The following is a 19,349-nucleotide window of genomic DNA, read 5'->3' as shown; positions in this document are numbered from 1 at the left end:
ACAGCATATAATCAATTTCAAAAACAAGGCTCACTTTGTAAGTGTCTTGCGCGTTACCACGCATGTTAAAGTGATCTTTTGACAACATGACCTCCTTTCTGGGTGGTTAATGTTTGCATAGAGAATGAATCACATCAACTTTCAGTGAGAAAATCGTCTCAACCTAATCCAGCTCACGCGTTGAGAATTCCTAAGCGCATTACTCTAACACAACATCCCTGGATAGGGCTGATGACGCATTATTGGGGGTAAACTGGATGACATGGGGTCCATGGGTGGGTACTGGCCCCAGGCCGCCCAGGTAATTTTTCGCTCGGATCCAATTTCAGACGGCTGGAATGTCATCTTCGACTGACACGTATTTCATGGTTAAACTGCATTGGCGTGGGACTCGCACGACACCATACTTGCTTGCTCACTCAAGCGTGGTAGGCAAAACGTGGTTAATTGATTCACTCCAGTTAGAGGAAGGATCCTTGTCTTGTGGTTGGACGCAGGTGTTCAGACTAAACCCGGGCTATGCGGTGTTAACAGACTGCCGATTTCCCTTCTTTTCTTGCAGGAAGCATTCGGCTGGGGACGATTTTTATTAAGTTTTGTTCAACGAACCACGTTTCCCGGCTTTCCTGTTATATTACATCGCCTTCTCATTCGCGAACTGTTTTTCAATTGACATATTTTTATTAAATCCAGCGAAGCCAAAATCAGGTGTTTCGTAAAAAATTAGCCTGAATATGATTTTCGAGTACCGTAGACAAAATGCATTTGAGAAAAGGTTAAATAAGAAAAACCATATCTTTACCGACTTGAAAATTGTTTTCTGTGTGTACTGATCTTATCTAACCAACCAACCTGTTTACCTGGGGATTAAAGGCGCGTGGTTTTGGTTTAACCTAATCGAACTCTCTGATCCTACTTTAATCCTAGCTGTTACGCTTGAATAACTCTCCCCCCTCCCCCCAAGAAAAAACTACCAATTCCATATTGCTTTAAAAAAGCTCAAAACAACAGCTTATTTTGATTAAGATTTTATCTTTATCAGAAATCTTTTTTGGTTTAACGCCCGCCATTCCGACGTACTATCCTACCATAGCGATCACGTGACATGGTAAATGTTTGCAAGACAATCAGCAAATAGAAACGGCATCGAGGGTCGGGGATTGGTGCTCTATATTTGCTCCTTGGCTGAAAATTCGGCGTTTGAGTGCGGTAACGCAGTTTGAAAGTTCAGCAGCTGGTCATCCCCTCACTTTTAACACGAACCTCGCGTCCGGTCACGGGAAATGACCGCCGGCTCATCGGATCAGAGCTTAGCGTTCAAGGCTGTTCTTTACCCAGTCTTGAAACGTGTTTAATCCTTGAAACCTGTCATTATCTGCGATAGATTTAAACATCCCTCCTTGATTGGAACTGGTGTGTTTTAAGCGATTGCGACCAATTCGGCTCGGAATTCCTCTACGTGCTTTAATTACGTAACCGGGCGAACGTCTGATGTCCAGCGAGCGAAGTTAAAACAAAGTTTGTGACGTCACAATGCTTACCTGTCTCCGCGGTCCAATCGAGTTTGTTTATTCTTGGTCGGGAATCGCCCACACGGCTCGTGTTTAAACAAAGGTTGTTGGTCGCATATCGTTGAAACCAATCGACGGAACATTACAATGGCTCGGTCGATTGATGGCCTCGTTTCACTGTAAAACGCTTGGTTAAAATTTAACTTCCATCACCGAGTAAATATTGAGTCCCTTTTTTGCGTCACTTGGTTGTCACACCCATAGTTCGATTCTTGGGCAGTTTAGCATACTTTACATGTAGCGATTTGCTTGGGTGCGTGGGACAGGAAGTTATCTCATACCTAATACCTTTACAACATCTAAAGACAATTCTCACAAAATAAATATGTATGTTTAGTCGGTTTTAGCGAGGACTGAGCCACAGGAAACATGTTTCAGTTCAGTTTCGTTTTGATTTCAGGCAAAACAGTAGCTTGTGTGCGAGACTTCATTCAGTGTGCGTTGTGTGTATGTGTATTTCTATACCGTGGTTATATCTGTGTGGAAATGTTTGGCGGGCCAGAATTAATTGTCAGTATGCAGTAACTCGCACCCTAGCTAGCTTTTAATGTCTGTCCTTATTGTGAATCAGTAGCGTGGTTCTATGCACATCCAGTTTTTTTACCTTCCAAGCGCTGGGCTCAGGAACCCTTAAATATCTCCCAGACATCTTCAAACGAAAGTCGGGTGTGGGTGGGGGGTGATTCAAACATTGGGTCAGTGGAGTCTGTGAGTTCAACCACCGTAACCTCGCTGTTATGCGGGTGAGAAGTAGGATTACTTTAACTCGCTCGGGGATTTGTTGTAGGGTGTTGGGGTGATTGTAAGGTGGATTAACTTGTCACAACTTAAGCCCGGCAGGTGAGGACGTAGTTATGCATGAAACAGTCGGAAAACGAGTTGGAAATTGACGTGATGTTGATTGGATAGGAATGTCATCAAGTTGTTCATACAGCAATATAAAGAGCATTGTTGCTAGGGTCAGGGCAGTTGGCAACAGAAAATATCGGCTATTGTAGAAAGATGCAGGGGAACGTTCACGAGAACATCTGTTACATCACAAGCTGTCCACACGTGAAACAAGTATTCACGACATTGTTATGTCACAATATGTGGTGTCACGTGTCATAAATATCAGCCGCATTATTTGTGGCTCGTTCCGTGTCTAATGTTCCATCCCAAGACAATGGCGGTCTTTGTTTTACAGAAATCAACAAATAATTAGGTTGTATTTGCTTGAAACATTTCAAAGCGATCGGAAGTTTTCATTTTTATTGGAAGGAAAACTTTTTACTCCAACATTCCAACAAAGTTGAGGTTTCCAACACAAGGTTGAAAATGAAAGTGGGATTGTGGGCAGGGCTCGTGTCTTGCTGGATGTTGGGTAAGTTTATGTCAAAACTCTTGTAGTAAAACCTTTTGATAAAAAGGCCCCAAACTATCCTTTACAAATCTCTGTTCCACAAGTAAAGGCAAAATTTCTACCGAAACATTAAATTATTTTTACATTTCAGCCACGTCCTGTCTGTGCGCCAAACCAACGATCATCGAGGAACCAAGTGACGTCACCGTAAAACAAGGTGATGACGTCACGTTACGTTGCGTGGTGGAACACCTTCCTTCTGATGACCTCTCCCCTGTGCAGTGGACGCGAGGAGATTTTGCGCTCGGATTCGACCGTAATCTTTCCAGTAAGTCACATGGGGGGATTCAGATACAGGTTTAAAAATACTTTTGACGTCGGAGCCATGTTGCAGGGAAGGTTTGGGTGAATTAATGGAATCCGGACTCCCACAGTGGGTTTAATTTGCTCAGTACGTTGTTGGTTTAAGCACGGAACACTTGCTCACATGTTACTCAACCCCAAATGAATTGTTGGGATTAAATCCACCCCGTTCAGCTGCTGATTGTTAACCACCGGCATTCTATATTACATTCCGATCCACATTGTCGTCCAGACTGAACCGCAGTTTACAATTAGCCTCCTTAAATAAACGCACATAGCAGATGCATTACCGCCGGTTAAATTCGATTACAACTGCAACTCATCCCGCTCTGTGACGTAATACGTAACATTGGGCGCAGTTGTTTGTTGAAACACAATGGTAGATTGTTAAGAACGCATTGGCGCCGTCTCCTGTAGTTGGTTGCTGGGGAATAAGAATAAATACACGATAATTAACTGGAAGACTAGGTCAAGTTATCGGTGGTCCGGGGCGTTTCGTGTCACCAGGGAACGGAACAACCGCTCGTGACCAAATTACTCATAAACACTTCTTAATTGCTCAGTCTGCTTACGTGAGTCGACGGGTAAATGACTTGGGTGGTTTGGGTCTTGCCACTTCGACAAAACGTGTCCAATTTCAGGTTGAAGTTGGTCGTTTATCCAACAACGTTATCATATCCCGTCGTATTATCTGCCTCTATTATCATTTCAACAAAGTTGTTTCCGGTTTAATTAAAGCGAAATTTTGTGCATTAACAATTGACCATGGTGACGTTTAACCGCAAATTTTACTTGGGGTCGGCATGAATTTTGTCGATGTGGTCAGCGCGGTAACATCCGTTAACACTCGGCACGTTGTGTGGAGACAACTCGCGTGTAAGGGCGGGGTAACCTGGAGTAACGAGACTTCTGGGGTTCTGGGTCAGATCTCCCACAAACCACCTGTACCCCCTCCCCCTCCTCTCTGCTCCAGTTAAAGTACAAGTGTCACGTGATACGCAAACTTGGTGAAACCCAATAACATGGTTCCCGTTTTGTAATTTTAAAGACGGATTACTGCTGGGTTGTCACTGATATATTTATCAATTTATTTGTTTTAAAGTTCTAGATATTGACGGCCTTTTTTGTATTTTTTTCTCCAGGGAATGTCACGTTATACTTTCAAATTTTTGCGATGTTTCTAGTTTCAATGAAATAATTATCCTTCGTTTTAGACTGGGACCGATATTCGATGGTTGGTGATATTTCGATTGGCGAATACAATCTTCATATAAAAGACGTGAACTTGCAAGAAGATGAAAGTCAGTATGAATGCCAAGTTACAATGCATTACATGAGAACACGGAAGGCTGCGGTCACAGTGCTAGGTAAGATTGTATTCAATATTTCTTACTTTCAGTAATAAGCAAAGTAGTCGTACGCTTCCATTACGTATGAGCACTTCCACTTTAACCGGTTAACTTATAGTTTTCACGAATAACCGGTCATTATTACGACATAATGCCGCCCATTCGACTTCAATTTAAAAACAAATTAATTCAAGTTGAACTTGACACTAGAAAATACGGAGGCTTTCATCTTAGTAAACGAAGCATAAAATGTGATCTAATCGTCAGAAGGTTTCAGCTCGCCAGTGCATTCTCTAGTTTGTGTGCAAACAAAGCGCAATTTTAGTAATGCGGCTTGTGATTATTTGAAACATGTGCACGTGTTTTGGTTGGACATTGGGTCGCCTAGTTGTCGGTTGAGGTTTGAGACCACACACTACGACTTAAGATCAACTTTCAACTTGCACCCTTCCTCTCTTGCGTCATAATGACTTGACATTACACTATGTTAGTTTTCGAACTAGCGTTTGTTTCAGTGACTTTCAGTTTAGCAAGTGAAGCTTGATTACGTTTAAAGTTTCAAGATACTAATCTGACAACATTAATTTTCATTTCTTTCGAATCTAAACGATAATGACGAGCTGTTTACAATTTTTTCTTTGATAAAATTTGGTTGTTTTTAAAATACAAACCAAATTTATTGACACGTAAAACAACATAAAAATATAAACCAAATTGTGTTGTTTAGTGCCACCTAACGGCCCTGTGATCGACAACATGTTGAAGGATGGAATCACTGTAAACGCAGTTGCCGATGTTGAAAATGTTTTTATTTGTCGGGCATACGGTGGGAAGCCAGCTGCTAATATCACGTGGTACAAAAGTAAGTTTGGAAGGTGATCGTTTCTACTTGGAGGGAAACTGTTGCTCGGACACGTGCTGATAAACCGTAACACTCATCGCGAATTAAAACCAATGTTCAATCTGGTGATTGAAATGTTGGTAAAGCAATTAACAAATAAAACTTAGCAGTGTTTGGATAAGGGTTGGAGGGGCTACCATTTAATATTTCTAATTCACAACTTTATAATTCCACTCAGATGGAGTTGAAATGACCGAAGGTTTCGTAAACGTCATAAGTTCTACCAATAAACTCTTTAACACAACTTCCACACTACGTGTTACGCCAACGGTTGATGACGTAGATGACATGTACGCTTGCGTCATGAAGAGTGACGCAATGGACACAATGGAATCGGCCATGATGAAGTTGAAAGTACAAAGTGAGTTAGATTGTTCGAAGAGTTGAACAATTTGCAGATAACGTTCATTTAAACCAAGCCGAGTTTCACTTTAAACTCAAGTTAATTTGTCTTTTTGTCGCATTCCAGTCGACACGAGCTGTCTCCATCTGGTTTGCCACGAATACAATTACCTTTTCTGTTTATTCATGTTTATGTTTTCAAGTTTTTTGTAAGTTGCATAAAAGTTGACAAATTTGCGCAGAACCTCCGATCGTCTCGGTCTCTTTACCGCCCTCTATCAGCGAAGGTGATTACGTGCGAGCGGAATGCCGGGCAGTAGCCGACCCTCCAGTTATATCGTACAGGTTCGGTTTCTCACCAAAACATAGACCAAGTCATCGTTAACCACATCATAGTTAATATATTTCAACTTATTCAGATGGTTTGTGAATGGAGAGATTCAATCTGACGTTGTTTCTTCAACTTTTAACATCGATGTGGTTGATAAGAACTGGCATAATATCTTGCTGGGTTGCCAGGGCAGGAATGAAGCTGGCTACTCGAAAATCAATCAAGTCACCGTCGACGTTAAATGTGAGTTTCAACAATGAAACTTTCGAGATCGAAAACAATTAAAACTAAACACGTGATCGTAAGAAGAAGAACAACTCATTGGATTAATTTTGTTCCTTGCAATGCTTTAATTATATCTTTTAAGTTTAAACCGCATCAAGCTCCAATACATTTATTGCCTGTTTCTTGTTCCACCAAAATAACAAGGTTAAATTAACATGAGCTTTCTGTGGAACTTAAACGTTTTATTCTCAGATCCTCCCGTGTTTGTGAGTGGAACGCAAGATCAAACCCTTGAAATCGGTGACAACGTAACACTAAGCTGTGAGTGGGATTCGAACCCGCCACCTTCGGTGTACTGGTACAAAGCCGGAACTGACGTCATCCTTGGGAATGGTGGGAGTTTGTTTTTGTTCCAAGTCGAACAGGAGGACGGAGGAAGTTACGTTTGTGCTGCAACCGCCGGAAACGTAAGATATTTTTTACCTTCGTCACGAACAACATTTGCTGAACTGAAAACTACGAGATTGCGAAAAAGAACAAAATGTGATTTTCGTGACAAACCAAAATAAATAAGGAATTTCAATTTTTCAGTTTGGCAAAAGCGAGGCAATGATCGGTTTGCGTGTGAGGGGATCCCCCATTATATCGAGTCCACACAGCCAGGAAGTTCGGGTTGGAGAAGATTCAATTGTGGAATGTCGACTCAGCAGTTTCCCTGGAATCGAACAAGTGGTGAGTGGCATAAAGTTCCACTTGTGGTAATTCCCCCACTATGACCACAAACCCCATAGAAATGTTACAAGTGCATTTTGGATATTTCCTATTTATCCCAACTTAATATTTTGTCCACAGACCTGGTCTTGGACTCTCGCGGAAACAACGTTTACGCTGCGCGGCAACGAGAGCGTGACGTCATCTGGTGACGTCATATCCGGGGAGGAGGGCAAAGTGAAATACCAGGGCGTGGTGGGGGAGGGGTCGGCCTCCCTTCACATATACGGGACATCCCCAGAAGACATTCACACTTATTCTTGCGCTGTAGAAAATTCGTACGGAGCCGACTCCATGGAAATCATACTTGTGGAAGGTTAGTGATTGTTACGTCATATTGTTCATTTTTCCAGATCGAACTAGACATCATAACTAAAGTTGGATCTCGAAAACCGTCCTTAACAAAATTTTGATATTTTAAAAGTGAAATATTTTTAAAGTTTTTTTTATGTTTCTGCAGATGCGGGTGACGACGGTGACGTCATAATGCTAGGTACCGCGATCGGTTGTGCTTTGGGAGGACTCTTCATTTTGATCGTACTCGTAGTGGTTTGTGCATTGTGTGTGAAGTCAAGAAGACAGAGAAAATCTACGAACTTTGAAAAAGAATTGAAAAACACAAAGGTAAGTTACAAGTGTTTTGGAACTATTGCGTTGAGAAATATGTTCATATAAAGGTAAGGTAGAAACGAGTCGGTCTTCAACCAAGATGCAACTAAGACACAAACCGTCCCAACAATCTCCTAACAAAACTTCCTGTTCTTAGTTAGAAATTACAGAATATCATGATGACTTTCTTGTTCAAACAAACCCATTAAAACCTGAACCGACATTTTTCAGAGCTCTAAGTTTGGCGACCGGAGTTACACCGAGGATGAAACTATTCCTATTCACCACCAGAGGGAGCTGGAAGAGGATTTCAACGTGAGATCGCCGCGTTCTTCTCAAATTGGGGGTGGAGGATCGTCGGTGGACGGAAGTGACGACACAAACCCTACCCCAACTTCCGGGCAGGATGACGGTTATCACACTGAAGGTCAGTTGAATTCTTACAATTTCAGTTGAAAAAATTTAAAGTGAAAACAATTTTGAACCCGTTTTAATAAAACTTTTTTCGTTTTTAAACCGCCTCCGGATATTTGACTCCTCGCAAATAATTGGTCTTCTTCATTTTCAAGCAGAAGCCCATTCCTGGAACAGGAGTAATCAGCCTGGAGAAAAATCCTCATCAGTTGCTTCTCCAGCAAAGAGTTCCTCCATCATCAACTCTTACAATCCAGGATTAATGATGCCATCCCATCTTGAGGAGGATCAGGATGTGTATATGGAGGAACCAGATTATCCTCCAACATCTTATCCTACTCACTATCCAAGCCACACGATGTCGCCCTCGCGTTATGGTTACGACCCTACCGCTTTGGTTAATCCGAACACAATCCGGAGCGCCAGCGTGTTGGGTGATCGTTTCTCTCCCCCAGCTCATTATTTGGAACGTAAGCTTTCTGACGCGAGTGCTCCAGCCTCAACCTCGTACAGACTCGCCCCCGAGTACTTCCCCCAACGCACGTACACCCCAGTGCTCGACTACAGGCCGCCGTCGAACTTCGGCGGGAATCGGAACACTCCAATTCCGTCAACAATCACCGGTGGAACTGATCCCTTCTACCAACTTCAAGGGGGATCTTCACAGTCATCGCTTGACAAGTTTGAGCGCGGGTCGGCTTTGAGTGCGAGCGCCGTCGCAGCAAGAGCGATCGAACCTTACGAAAGCGGCGCGCGCATGAACAGCATGTCGTCACGCATGAGTCAATCTTCAAGGTCATCCGACTACCTTCGACCTCTGCAAGCCCGAATGGCAACCCACGTGTGATCGTGCCCCTGTCGGACAGCTTTGTCATTCCCATGGCACCCATAATTTTCAGAAGTTGAAACTGGTCACGTGGTTACTCGGGAGATATTTTTTCGTGATGGTTTTGTAGAATTTCTATGAAGGAAGGTTTGAGAAAGTTAAGTAGAAATGTTTTATCGCGGGAAATATATTAAGGCATGTAACATAGTAAGTGGCAATTTACACACTGAAAAATGGAAAGTGCCTTCAATTCATTTCTCCTGATTTTTTTGTCAATGTTTTGATCTCTCCTCGGTTATGTAAAAGTGCTGTGTTTCTTTTTCTTTTCTAAAAAACTCGTGTATTTGCTGTGTCATTTTTGCACTATGACTCAGCAGTACTTTTCCACTTGTTGATCGTGTTTACTGTGTTCTTAAAATTACTGCTTCATATCATGATAAAGCCCTGCAAACAATCCCCTCCACAATGCTGCACTCATTGTTTGACAAAACCCTATTGTGGATTGTTCCTTTGTAACAATTATTTTTTGTTCCACAACAAATGGACAATGCCTGGTTCATCATTCATGTCTTTTGTATCCAATACAGAATTTTTTTTAAGAATGGCAATTTTTTTTATCTGGCGTAAAACTTTCATTTAAATTCTTTTCCTTCGTTATTTGCGTTGTTTTAATTAAACTAAACATTTCATGGTCTTGACTCACATGTATCAGTCAAGATTAACACTTAAGACCCCATGATTAATGACATTCACAGGAAAGAGTTCAATTCATACACAATATGGACCAAAAACAGGACGCCTTGAGTAATTTGTTGTGAGTTCAATTTATTACATGTTGCTGAAAGTTTTAAGTCTTGTTCAGATATAACCAAGAACATTTGATCAGATCAAATCACTTACCCTGATAATACAACTTAAATAATAACATTCATCAAACAAGCAGCATCTGCATAATAACAATCAATTGCTAGTTTTAATAAATATGATTGCAACAGCATGACGATCATTATATTTAAATTATATACTTCAAAAAATCATATTAGGTTTTTTTTAGCAAAAATTTTAGATTGTAATGCATCGAATAGCACTACATTTTGCTCTTGATATTTGGGGGAAAAGTTAATTGTTGGTGACCAACAGGATGTGATGAACCTAGTCACTTTTTCTAAGCTTGGAGTGCTGCTTTTTCTTCTTTTGGAAAACAACCAGAATGGTTGTGAAAAAATTTCCACAAAAAAGCACAAAAAAGAGAAATGCCAGACAGGGAACTTGCCACTCAATAAATCTGTACTTGATACCAATGTTCAACAATGTATATGCATTGAACAACTGCCATAACTGTGGAGAAAAATAAACAATGCATTGACATTATTTTCAACTTATGAAACACTGGTGGTGAAAGTTGTTTATACAAAACTCACATGTCCGAAAAACAGGAATGGAAGAAGGAAAGTGAGCCCTCTCCACATCCACGATTGAAAACCCTCTACAAGTACAACACACAATTACTAATAAGTTATTTAAACAATACTATAATAATGGATAAACATTTTCTAAATGACACAATATATACTGTGTTTCAAATTCATAGTGTTATAAGTGTTTCATTAGAAGTCTCACCAACTGTGATATCCATGTCGTCCCTCTCACCAAGTGCACGGAGTCGATACAAACAACCACTTTGATAATAATACTGCATGAGCTAAAAACAATTATTCGCATACATTAGGTTGAGACGACTTTTACATGATTGTAAACCAACAATTTATGAGGCATTCAAGTTTTGAATGAAAATCAAAATAAACATAATTAAATTCAGGTGGAAATAATATTGCAGAAAATTATGTGACAATATCATGAAAATGTGATGCATGGTAATGACTGTTACTTAGTTTGTGCCTTGCTACTAAAGCATGCTAAGGTAGACTCACATACCTGAACAAGACTTTGGTAGATGGAAAAGGCCATAAACACTGGTCTGAATTCTCTGTATGCGTTATCATCAGCCCTGGTACAAAATACATTAGTTTATTCGCATGAAATGTTACAAAACAATCACATCCTACCACAGAACATTGATTCCACTTAGGACAACCGACACATAATGATGCATCACCCACCAACCTTTGATTCTGCAAAAGTTATTTTCATACACATTGCATTAACTAGAAGGTGGGAAACATTGTAAAAATATAAAAAGTAAAATTTCAAATTTTTTTTTTAGATATTACAATTTAAGCCCATACAAATTACACAAATGTTTGTAGAAACTAAAACAATACATTAAATTTTATACAACCAGAAAGTTATGTTAAAAAGGAACAAGAATACAAGAATGTTGTTTACAAATGCCTAATTTTTAGAAAAAATTGTAATATATCTACCTTGATCCATTGACCATAAGAATGCTTTCCCTTACAGTGAGAGTGCAGTAATACCACAACAATAAGAAAGAAAACATAGCGTCGAAAACTCGGTGAATTAAAAAAAGATTAAGAAAGATTGCAAATATTAACATTGTAACACTGCAGTAGAACTTGAACTTTTCATACTCATCTTTGTATCGAAATCTGCAGAAAAATAAAATGGAACGAAATATTTGCTATTTGATGAAAAACATGTAAAATAAACAATAAATTCTTAACATTTGATGTTTTAAGTCTATTTAGAGAAGAATTCGGGGAACTGTCTTACTTAGACCTGCATATGTAAGAGATGAAAACAACATGTGAAACTTTTGGAAAAGAAGCATTCCTCATGTAACTAATAAATTTGCAAGGGTAAAAAATTGTTTGCTATTTATCACTTTATCAATGATTATAATCAGATAAAAACACATTTTGTAGTAAGAAAATTTGAAGCAAAAATGACAAACACAAAAATTATTTCCAGAAACCAGAATGAGGCAATCGCTTACTTTTCAGCGGTGCTGTCCAAAATCATGTTCACTTGTCCAACAATTAAACCCAAATAAAACCTACAAAAGTATTGTTTACACATCATTTGTATAAAAGCCTAAAATGAAAAATTACCCATTTTTGCGGGGCAAAAACTTTTCGATGTCCTCAATTGACCGTTTCTTTTCATGAATTTGTTTCAAAAGTTCTTGTTTTTCGGGGCTATCAGAAATTCTGTCAAGCATAGTTGACACAGTTTATCATGTCATAAATCAAATTATTGCAATAAAAAGCATTGAACCAACTTTTTCAGTGCAGACTTAATAAGTGATATCTTTTTTAGTTGCCGCTGAGTCTGGGATTTGCAAGTATTCCGTAGAGTATGATAAGTTTCTGCTGCTTTCTTGTATTCTTTATATTTATCCTTAATTAACACATTTTGGTCGATAGTACTTATTCATAAATGCAATGCTAGCGTTTATAGAACTTGGTAATGGAGATATTCAATGATAATTATATTTCACAAAGAAGTTTCGTTGCTGTTGACTACCATGCATTTGTCGTAATCTTGACCCAAAGCATTCCATTCTTCTTGACAAGTTGTAAAGGACACTTGAGCACCAATACGTTGGGCAACCTCCATACTATTTTTGTTGCAAATAAATCAACCAAAAAGACATGGACAAAACAGAAAAACAGTGTTCTTACTTCCAAAGCAACAAGAAAACTTGTTCAAGACAAAGCGCCACCGTGTGGATAAACTAATACCTCAATCAAATCCGCTAAGTGGCTCAATTTTCACCCTTCGGGAAAACCTTGCGATGGACCCATAAATTGTCTTGTTTTGTGTGACGTTTTTGTGTTGTGTTATAAACATTCGTGTTTTACCGCTTCTCTGCATATTGGACATGTAGGGCGTTCTTTAAAACGTCTACACAAAATACTAACACTGCCGTATATCTGACTCCTGATAAAAAGGCTACTATCTAAACCAAAGTTAATCTGTCAGTTTAATGCATAAATAACAGTCGCACGAATATTACAATAAAACGTTACAAACCACGCGTACTAAAATGTATGTCTGTTTGGCTTGAAAATTATCGACTTAATGTCTTGACTTAAAATGACTCTATGCGACTCTCTGTGACTCTATATGACTCCAAGTTTTTCCCAAAGTGGTGTGGCTTATATAGAAAACGCATACAGGGTCGTTTGGGTTCGGACTGATACGTGACTCATTTGAAATGACAGCTGTGTTGATGGAAGGGTCACGTAATTTGAATAGCCGGATAATTAGCTGTCTTCCGTGCATACAATAAACAGCGTGTTATCCGCCGTATGTTGAAATGGGTTCGTGGCGTATTACTCGACGTTAATAAAAATACAGATGCCACGTAAACACAACATAACATACGAGAAATGTGACGTCATATACATAAAAACTCCCGTCCTCGTAAATGTTTTCCGAAGTGTTTATGGTTCCTCAACATTAATCTTGTCCTTTGATAGATTGAATGTTTGTTCTTGTTGCGAATTGTCCATATCTTTTGATGTGACTTCCTTGTTCAACTCCTGGTTGTACCCGTATATTGATCGCAGCTGTTACTTCCGCACGAGTGTAAACGGCGGTGATCGTTGAAAATTGAAAGATTGCGTACGCCGTCGAAATATGCGTCAAACGAACACCGGAAATCGTCAGAGATCGTTGTGTTGTCAAAATCGTACATATTGAGATGTCCGTGCTGAACACTCGAACGTAATCACCAACGTATCTTCTGGTATCTGTCAAAAAAACTCGAACATCCTGCCGTTATATCTAGGCCTAATGTTTACACAAAACAAAACACATAAAAGTTATAATTCACAAACAAATTTATAATATAGTACATCAAGATATTCTGTTGTCTACTGTGACGCGCAGGGGACATGAATGAGTGACATTGAAATGCTCGTGTTTACGAGACATATAAGGGACTTTATTGCTGCCATGTGAGGTCACTATAGCGCTAATATCGTCACAGCGAAAAATTAATCAACACGATTATCATAACTTGTGAGTAACTATACTGTCCGTTAAGGTCGTGCATACCAATACAGATAGGTTCGACATGAGGCGTGTGTTCAAAAATCCCAATTAGTTAAACGAACAAGCTTTTGTACTGAGCAGAGTTGGCAAAGTTTGACGGTCAGTGTGGGCTAAAAAGGATTTGCAAATGTGAAATGTAACTTGCGCCTTGGCCGTATGCACAAATCTCCCACATTGCATTGTATAGACACGCAGTATTTAGAGAGTGATGAATGCCTTCTGCGGTCTGTAAAATAAGTCGCTTTTTAATTTTACCAGTGCATTTGGAACTTCGTAGGTTAATCACTGCGAATTATTTTTACCTACGGCTCCCAAGCCTGGCTTCAGTGCTCAGTAATCAAGTTTGTAACGTCTGATCACTTGCGAAAAATGTGGCGTGTTAATGTGCCTTGCGACTAGCAATTATATGCTCTTCGAGTCTTTGCTCGGTGAATAAAAAAAGATTCAGTCTGTGTCGAGGGGACACGGTCGCGAGATGTCGCGCTTGCCCAAATGCTTTTGCATTATAACACCAATTTCGCGTCATTTTGTGCATTTCTCCTGCTATTTTCCTTCAGCAAGTTCAAAAATTAAATAAACATTAACGTTTTGGAAACACGTAGCCATGTCGAATCTAGAATAACTGTTATACAATTTCCTTTAACGATTCTGGCAGTTACTTACAAGGGACACAAGGTAAAGTCAGGCGGTTCGTTGCAAATCGATATATCGTTACAGCTACCTCACATGAATGAAATGTTTGTGTTTACAGACGTAAACGGTGGTGATTTAGATTTGCATTAAGCTCATGTCAATTAATAAATGGGCCGAAAAATCATACATGAAAGCTGTTAATTAGTAATCTCTTGCTTCGAATAGCCATAACAACCCCTAAACTAGCACGAGGGTTTCTCCTAATGAGGGACAAAATAAAATGAGTAAAAAATGCATGCAGGCTGGGCGACCTCGTTTGCGCAATGTAAGAAATAACGTGTCAGGCCCCTTAGCTGACGTCATGCCTCCGTGAGGACTTTCTAAGCAGACAATGTTATAACCATTTTTCCACAATCAACCCTAAGTTGCCAGCAGTGACGTATGTTAAAGAAAATAATCTAACGTTTCGGACATGATTTAATTAAATCTAAAAAACACTTCTCAAGGTGAATTCGCGTGTGACGTAAACTTATTGAGATGCAAGCGTTATTACAACATTATAATATCAACGAAAATGAGATTGACATAACCACTACGGTCTTGCTTATGCTTATAACTATAAAAACGGTTTGACATTTGACAAAACATACTTAACAGCAGTTTGGCATTTTCTTACACAATCAGGCGCATAAAATCAAGAGAAAAACAAACGTCATACCTCATTATTGTTCGAAATGTTTGTTTCGAGCTTTGTCCTTGCTGGAGAACAACGAGAAATGTCTGAAAAACTTGTTTGACATGGTTAAAAATCTATGGTTAATACAAATGTTAATTTTTAGACACAAGGATTTACCCATATTTGCAGTTAGTTGTATAATTTGCGCAGATTATTAATTAGAAGGTTTAAATGCCCGTTCAAATATCACGTCGTTGGGTGGCACCAAATTTATGTATGGCTGAATCACACAAGCCCTGACGAAGACGTCAAAACGTCTGCACAAAATACTAACACTGCCGTATATCTGACTCCTGATAAAAAGGCTACTATCTAAACCAAAGTTAATCTGTCGGTTTAATGCATAAATAACAGTCGCACGAATATTACAATAAAACGTTACAAACCACGCGTACTAAAATGTATGTCTGTTTGGCTTGAAAATTATCGACTTAATGTCTTGACTTAAAATGACTCTATGCGACTCTCCGTGACTCTATATTTCTCTATGTTTCTCTATATGACTCCCAAATGACTCTCCATGTTTTACCCAAAGTGGTGTGGCTTATATAGAAAATGCATACAGGGTCGTTTGGGTTCGGACTGATACGTGACTCATTTGAAATGACAGCTGTGTTGATGGAAGGGTCACGTAATTTGAATAGCCGGATAATTAGCTGTCTTCCGTGCATACAATAAACAGCGTGTTATCCGCCGTATGTTGAAATGGGTTCGTGGCGTAATACTCGACGTTAATAAAAATACAGATGCCACGTAAACACAACATAACATACGAGAAATGTGACGTCATATACAGACATTTCGTGAAATTGGGACATGTGAAGTTTGGGCCCAGGAAAAATTAGCACTTTCCCCGTTGTTATATTTAATTAGGTCAACCGGGAAGACATCACAGGATTGGGCTTCGTATTGTGCGTGAGGAAGTGAAGTTGTTGGTTAATTTGTTCGCTCACGTTTTAATTGGTTGTAACCAGGGTGTCGATTTATGTTGTCTTTTTCACCATTCTAGGTGTTCGACACGCGACGCCACTATTCGACACGGGCGGCGTGAATAAATGTTAAGTTACCAGTATGCAGTACCTCGAACAGACCAACCCTATTGTTATCTACAAAAGTCCATAGATTGAATTACTATGATAACTTAATTTAGCCTAAGGCCGGGTCCATACCCACGCTTTGCGCCGGCGGATTCTTTGTTTGTTTCATCATACGCCGGCGTGCGGGGGTACGCTCGGGATATTGCAAAATTCACATAGTTTTTTTTCGAAGATTGGACGCCAACGATTAACATATAGTTGACATTTTTTGCAGTGCATGCTGGTGGCAAAAGTGGTTCGAAGATGTTGGTGCCAGTATAAGTCGTTTAATTTCAAACCGCAAACAATTATTTGGGGAGAAATTTGTATTTCGAGTCACTATCAAACAACAACATTTAACTGAACGGTTACGTAGTGCTGAAAACTTAATGGCATCATCGTTTGGGATCCCCACCCAAAATAATTTTGTCTGTTTAGATGGCTAAATAAACGCAACCGCAATAAATTTTTGGACAAAAAACAACCAGGACTTGCTTTAACGTTCAGTTAACAAGCGCGCAGAACTAAACATTGTTTCCAAACATGGAGCATTATCTATCACGTGGCACTGTTACCGAACATGTTGCATTATTACGAAACTATAGTACCATTTTTCGTTTAATCGGACCTTAAAAACTTGCAAAAGTAATTGTTTTGTCGTCATTTCAACTTGTTTTCTAAACTTATGTAAGCACAAGAAGCTTGGAATTGAAATAAGCTTGGTTGTTCTCATTAGTTAGGTAGACATTTTTACTATTCGGTTGTAACTACAATTCGCGAAGTCATTTTGGTTTAAAGATGTTTGACGATTTATGGAGCTAGAAGCGTGTTGCTAAATTGCGTTGCACCTCTACAAGCGATTGGAGCTCCAAGGTATGGTTATCACAAAACCCAAAATTGTGCATAATTTCATTCAGAAGAGTAGGAACGCCCGACTAGAAAGAGCTTTACTCCGGTCAACATAATGAAGTTTGAAATCCTCGCATAACCGCCGGCACTCACAGACAATATAAGATTGCCTATATTTTATTGGTGCTACTTGTATTCATGTGGTATTGCATATCATTAAACACATATCTAAGATACAAGAAATACATATATATATAAATGTATACAAGTTACTTTCAGTGTGTACTACCAAAAGTAAAATCACACATGGAAAGAAATTATTTTTTTAACAAAAATTAAACATATACATATTATTTTTGTATTAGAAGCAAGCCAAAAGCTATAAGAAAAGCACGTATAAAGCAGGGCAATAAAATAAAAACTTTTGCACGATACAAAGCCGCTTTTTAAGGAGATATACAAGAAAGGTCTTGATCTTTCGGTTATAGATTCCTCAACACAAAACTACAATTTATTTGTTACTGAAAAGTTTTTTTGACAAAACTTATTGTATAGGAATTGGAAAATTGGAGACGTTACTTAAACATTATTAAATGTATTTAAAAAAAAATGAACCACTTAACACATCACAATGCAACTTTCAAAGTTTCACCACATAACGTTTCAACCTTTGCCACAGAGTTACAAGAACAGCTCATATTTTAAAAACACATTCAAAGATACACTAATGGAAAAAAGAAACAATGTGCTAATTAAATTTCTTTTTTGTAATGTCAAAACTAGCTTGCTTCTATTCTAAACACAACCAGTCCTAACAATGTAAGAAACATCAGATAAAGTGACAGAATCACTGGGTTTGCTCTGTTTACCCCAAGAATCTTTCAATTAAGCCTTTGCAGATTTTTCTTCTCCAGTTTTTTCATAGAGATCATAAATAACATCAACAGTTGCTCGAAAGTTAATTATAAACTCTGATAGCCTTTTTATGACCTCTTCATCACAAGACAGATTTTCTTCCTGGGCCAAAGTTTTCAAAAAGTTTGAACGATATGGACAAGCATTGGTAGCAGCTGAAACTAACTTTGAAACCATCCATCCATGGTACGGTTCCAGTGACATCTTGTATGCAAGTCTTGCACAAGATTTTAAATTTTCAGGATTCTCGTCATAGTCGTTCTTGACAAGATGTTCCACGAATAGTAAAATGAACTTTAACCCTCGTTTCAGCCACATCAGTGCATTTGTTGCTAAACCGCTCCCATCCTTCAACTTAACTTTTTTGTCAGATTCTTCTTTCTCAGTTGAAATTATGTCATCAAGTGTCGCAAATTTATCAGGACTTTGTAGGTATCTATTTTTTATTTTTGTTATATTTCCTTCAACGTCACTTTTAACTGGAGCAAAAACTTTGCCGCCAAGTAGATCAAAAAATCCTGGAATTTTTTCACAAGCTTCGATGAACTTTATGGTGTCAATTCTCTTGTCATCAGGCACAGGTTGAAAACCAGGTGTTAACAGAGGCATTTTGGCCGTACAGAAAAATTTAAATCAAAAGTGCAGTACAATACTTAAAGTGCATTACAACTGAAATCAATTACAAAACTATAATTATAAAGTTTTTGCCGAAAATCTATCACTTTCCAATTATTATGAACCAATTTACATTCAAATTGCATATTTAAATACAAACTTTCTTTTTCACAATATAATCACAAGCCCCAATAATAGCCCACTGCACATTTCATTTCAGGCCGAGCAAAACATTGTTGGGCACCGTATGTTGCACATCATTACACAAAGAAGCAACTTCGGAAATTATGTAAATGAATGCGCCATACAAGTCAGGAAACATCCTGTGCAGGCCCTGTAACATTCAATCTATCAACCTCAATTTCTCAGCAACTTGTCGGCAAAATACAAACACAGAACATCATAAATATTCACCTTCACTAGGGGTCAAAAAAATCTGTTCATTGGAAAGCTTCAGTCATTACTGTGGTGCGGCGAGATCTTCGCGTGGCGCGGCTT

The 19,349-nt window shown here is 38.9% G+C and overlaps 3 protein-coding genes across 4 annotated transcripts; 1 reads left to right on the top strand and 2 right to left on the bottom strand.

Annotated features, from left to right (window-relative positions):
- The first annotated feature begins 2,761 nt into the window (after positions 1 to 2,761).
- Positions 2,762 to 9,712, top strand: LOC145898508 (kin of IRRE-like protein 1). Of its 2 annotated transcripts, none has more exons than XM_082986990.1 (13): positions 2,762 to 2,934; positions 3,065 to 3,241; positions 4,491 to 4,643; positions 5,353 to 5,487; positions 5,705 to 5,887; positions 6,111 to 6,213; positions 6,288 to 6,442; positions 6,677 to 6,891; positions 7,016 to 7,156; positions 7,277 to 7,511; positions 7,656 to 7,819; positions 8,036 to 8,231; positions 8,377 to 9,712. In XM_082986990.1, the coding sequence occupies exons 1-13, from the start codon at positions 2,889 to 2,891 to the stop codon at positions 9,063 to 9,065; spliced, it is 2,592 nt and encodes an 863-aa protein (XP_082843116.1). In that variant the 5' UTR covers positions 2,762 to 2,888; the 3' UTR covers positions 9,066 to 9,712. The 2 variants fall into 2 exon arrangements, with proteins under 2 accessions (XP_082843116.1, XP_082843115.1); XM_082986989.1 differs by having other exon boundaries at positions 8,374 to 9,712.
- A 146-nt stretch (positions 9,713 to 9,858) lies between these two features.
- LOC145897599 (transmembrane protein 120B-A-like) lies at positions 9,859 to 12,693 on the bottom strand. Its single transcript, XM_082985953.1, has 10 exons — positions 12,492 to 12,693; positions 12,247 to 12,365; positions 12,077 to 12,175; positions 11,962 to 12,021; positions 11,429 to 11,614; positions 11,111 to 11,176; positions 10,980 to 11,052; positions 10,665 to 10,746; positions 10,466 to 10,530; positions 9,859 to 10,382 (listed from the first exon to the last, which is right to left on the bottom strand). The coding sequence occupies exons 1-10, from the start codon at positions 12,582 to 12,584 to the stop codon at positions 10,197 to 10,199; spliced, it is 1,029 nt and encodes a 342-aa protein (XP_082842079.1). The 5' UTR covers positions 12,585 to 12,693; the 3' UTR covers positions 9,859 to 10,196.
- A 4,795-nt stretch (positions 12,694 to 17,488) lies between these two features.
- Positions 17,489 to 19,289, bottom strand: LOC145898724 (glycolipid transfer protein-like). Its single transcript, XM_082987305.1, has one exon. It carries the CDS (start codon positions 18,843 to 18,845, stop codon positions 18,207 to 18,209), a length of 639 nt encoding a protein of 212 aa, XP_082843431.1. The 5' UTR covers positions 18,846 to 19,289; the 3' UTR covers positions 17,489 to 18,206.
- Between the last annotated feature and the right edge of the window lie 60 nt (positions 19,290 to 19,349).

Source organism: Ascidia mentula, chromosome 4 (genome assembly GCF_947561715.1).
Source record: "Ascidia mentula chromosome 4, kaAscMent1.1, whole genome shotgun sequence".
Classification (NCBI taxonomy): domain Eukaryota; kingdom Metazoa; phylum Chordata; class Ascidiacea; order Phlebobranchia; family Ascidiidae; genus Ascidia; species Ascidia mentula.
Note: the sequence above shows the minus strand (reverse complement) of the source record. Positions and strands in the feature narration are given on the sequence as shown.